The sequence below is a fragment of the Cynoglossus semilaevis genome, chromosome 1, assembly GCF_000523025.1.
Source record: "Cynoglossus semilaevis isolate Cse_v1.0 chromosome 1, Cse_v1.0, whole genome shotgun sequence".
NCBI lineage: Eukaryota > Metazoa > Chordata > Actinopteri > Pleuronectiformes > Cynoglossidae > Cynoglossus > Cynoglossus semilaevis.
Window position 1 is genome coordinate 27,559,493 of NC_024307.1, and position 2,065 is coordinate 27,561,557.

General features: G+C 37.1%; 1 protein-coding gene across 15 annotated transcripts in view; it reads right to left on the reverse strand.

Annotated features, from left to right (window-relative positions):
* ablim2 (actin binding LIM protein family, member 2) overlaps window positions 1-2,065 on the reverse strand; it is an 87,196-nt gene that overhangs the window by 32,307 nt on the left and 52,824 nt on the right. For all 15 annotated transcript variants that reach the window (XM_025062554.1, XM_025062735.1, XM_008323906.3 and 12 more), the window contains exon 6: window positions 1,432-1,525. In XM_025062554.1, coding sequence (XP_024918322.1) covers window positions 1,432-1,525 — 94 coding nt within the window. The remainder of the gene's footprint in view (window positions 1-1,431; window positions 1,526-2,065) is intronic.

The window sequence follows — 2,065 nt, forward strand, 5'->3', positions numbered from 1 at the left end:
ATAGATAGATAGATAGATAGATAGATAGATAGATAGATAGATAGATAGATAGATAGATAGATAGATAGATAGATAGATAGATAGATAGATAGATAGAAACATGTCCAGGATGTACTCCTCAACACATGCTATTGGTTTTGTTGTGGCTTCATATGCATATCGCCTACCAGGTCTCGAACCTTCTCACTAGTTACATACAGAGACGTAGCCACCACAAATTAACATTTTTGTTTATGAAATATTTGAAAACTCAACTATTTTAGTGTAGTATAATATAGTGTTTATATATATTTTATATTATTGTTTTATATATTGTTTGTTTCATATGCGTTCGTGTAACTACGTTTTGCTCACACTAACAACTGCCCATTATCGCTGCAAAAAATGCCTCGTACCACCGGCCTTTTTTGGGTTGTAAACACTAAAACGATGTCAAACCTGGAATTAAACCCGCCATTCTTCAACACCTTCGCTCAAAGGAGCAAAAGTAAATGAGGTCACGCACGCACCTAACACATGTACTGTATGATGTCATGACAGCAGAACGCTCCGGGTGGTGCTTCTGTTTTCTCTCACTCTTTAAATCCACTTCTTTTACACTTAAGCCTTGAACAGAGATGACATTTTATAGGAACGAGAGGTGTAATGTGTCCCGGAATTTCCGGGTGGTTTTGTTTAAAGGCACCTACAGGACTGCGGCGGCAGAGCGCCACCTGAGAGTCACTGCCCGCCTGAGGCACGGAGCGGAAGGAGAGAGAGGTAGAGTATGGCTGTGTAAGAAGGATAGAGTGAGGTCAGGGTGAGGGTGAAAGAGAGACTGTGTTGAATGACCACAAACTGCTACTGCCCCTTGGAGCCACACATACTGCATACCACAGAGGAACTGGTGCGTGGCCTCAACATGGCTCGCTCCATCAGTCTCTGGGAGCCGTCTTGTGCTTTAAAGTTACGCTCATGGGGGGAAATGTTGTTTCTGATGACATCAGTGCCCGAAACCCTCCTGTTACACATTTATAAGAGCTGGTCTCAGATCTGCACTTGCAGCAGCTTTAAAAGCGTTTTTAATGCAGCTACATGTGCAGCATATAGAGTAAGTGGTGATGAAAATTTCATGACGGCTCTGGAATAAAAATGGGTCAGAACTCAAGGCTAGTAAAAAGAGAATAAGAACTAGACGGATATAGTTCCTCTCCACAGATATGCAGCATTTGTTGCATTGCTCTCTGTTTTCCTGGTATTTTTGGCAAAATCCTATTTAGTGGAAATGTGCAGCCTCTGCCAATTCCGTTTAGACTACTCAGTGTGTTTGTGTATGTGTTTGTTTACATTTTCTTGCACCCTATGTTTAAACCATGTTTTCTTTGAAATGTCCTGTATATTTAGCATATTAGTGAAATATATTTGGTATATTTCTTTGTGCATTGTCCTTACCTCCAGAACCTTTCCAGTGATGTATTTCTTGCAGCTCTCACACTGGATTCCGAACATGGCGTGGTAGTCCATCTCACAGAAGGGGATTCCATCCCTGGAGGGAATAGTGAAAATAGCATAAACATTGATTTATGTATTTATTATAAATACATTTATTGACATTGATATACAGTCTGTACTATGGCCATACTAATTCCATACAATTCAGTTATTTTTATTTTTATTTATTACTATAAAGTTTAGTATCTATATTCAGGTTCAGATTTTATTATGGCAATTCTATTTTATGTGTAAATCATTTTTATTTTGATGTATTACTATAAAGTTTAGTATCTATATTTAGTATAGTGCGTATAGTGGGATATAGAGTATCCCACTTGACACGCCGGGGACTAAGTTTTAATTCCTCGACAGGGAGGCTAATTTTATCACTGTGTACCTTTAGCTGATGCTGTATATATGTATAAATGTATATATAAATATATATATATATGCACACATATAGCATATATGTGTATATATACAGATATAAGTATATATACATACCTACATACTGTATATATACATACTGTATATACTGTATACAGTATGTAGGTATATATATATATATATATATACTGTATATATATATATA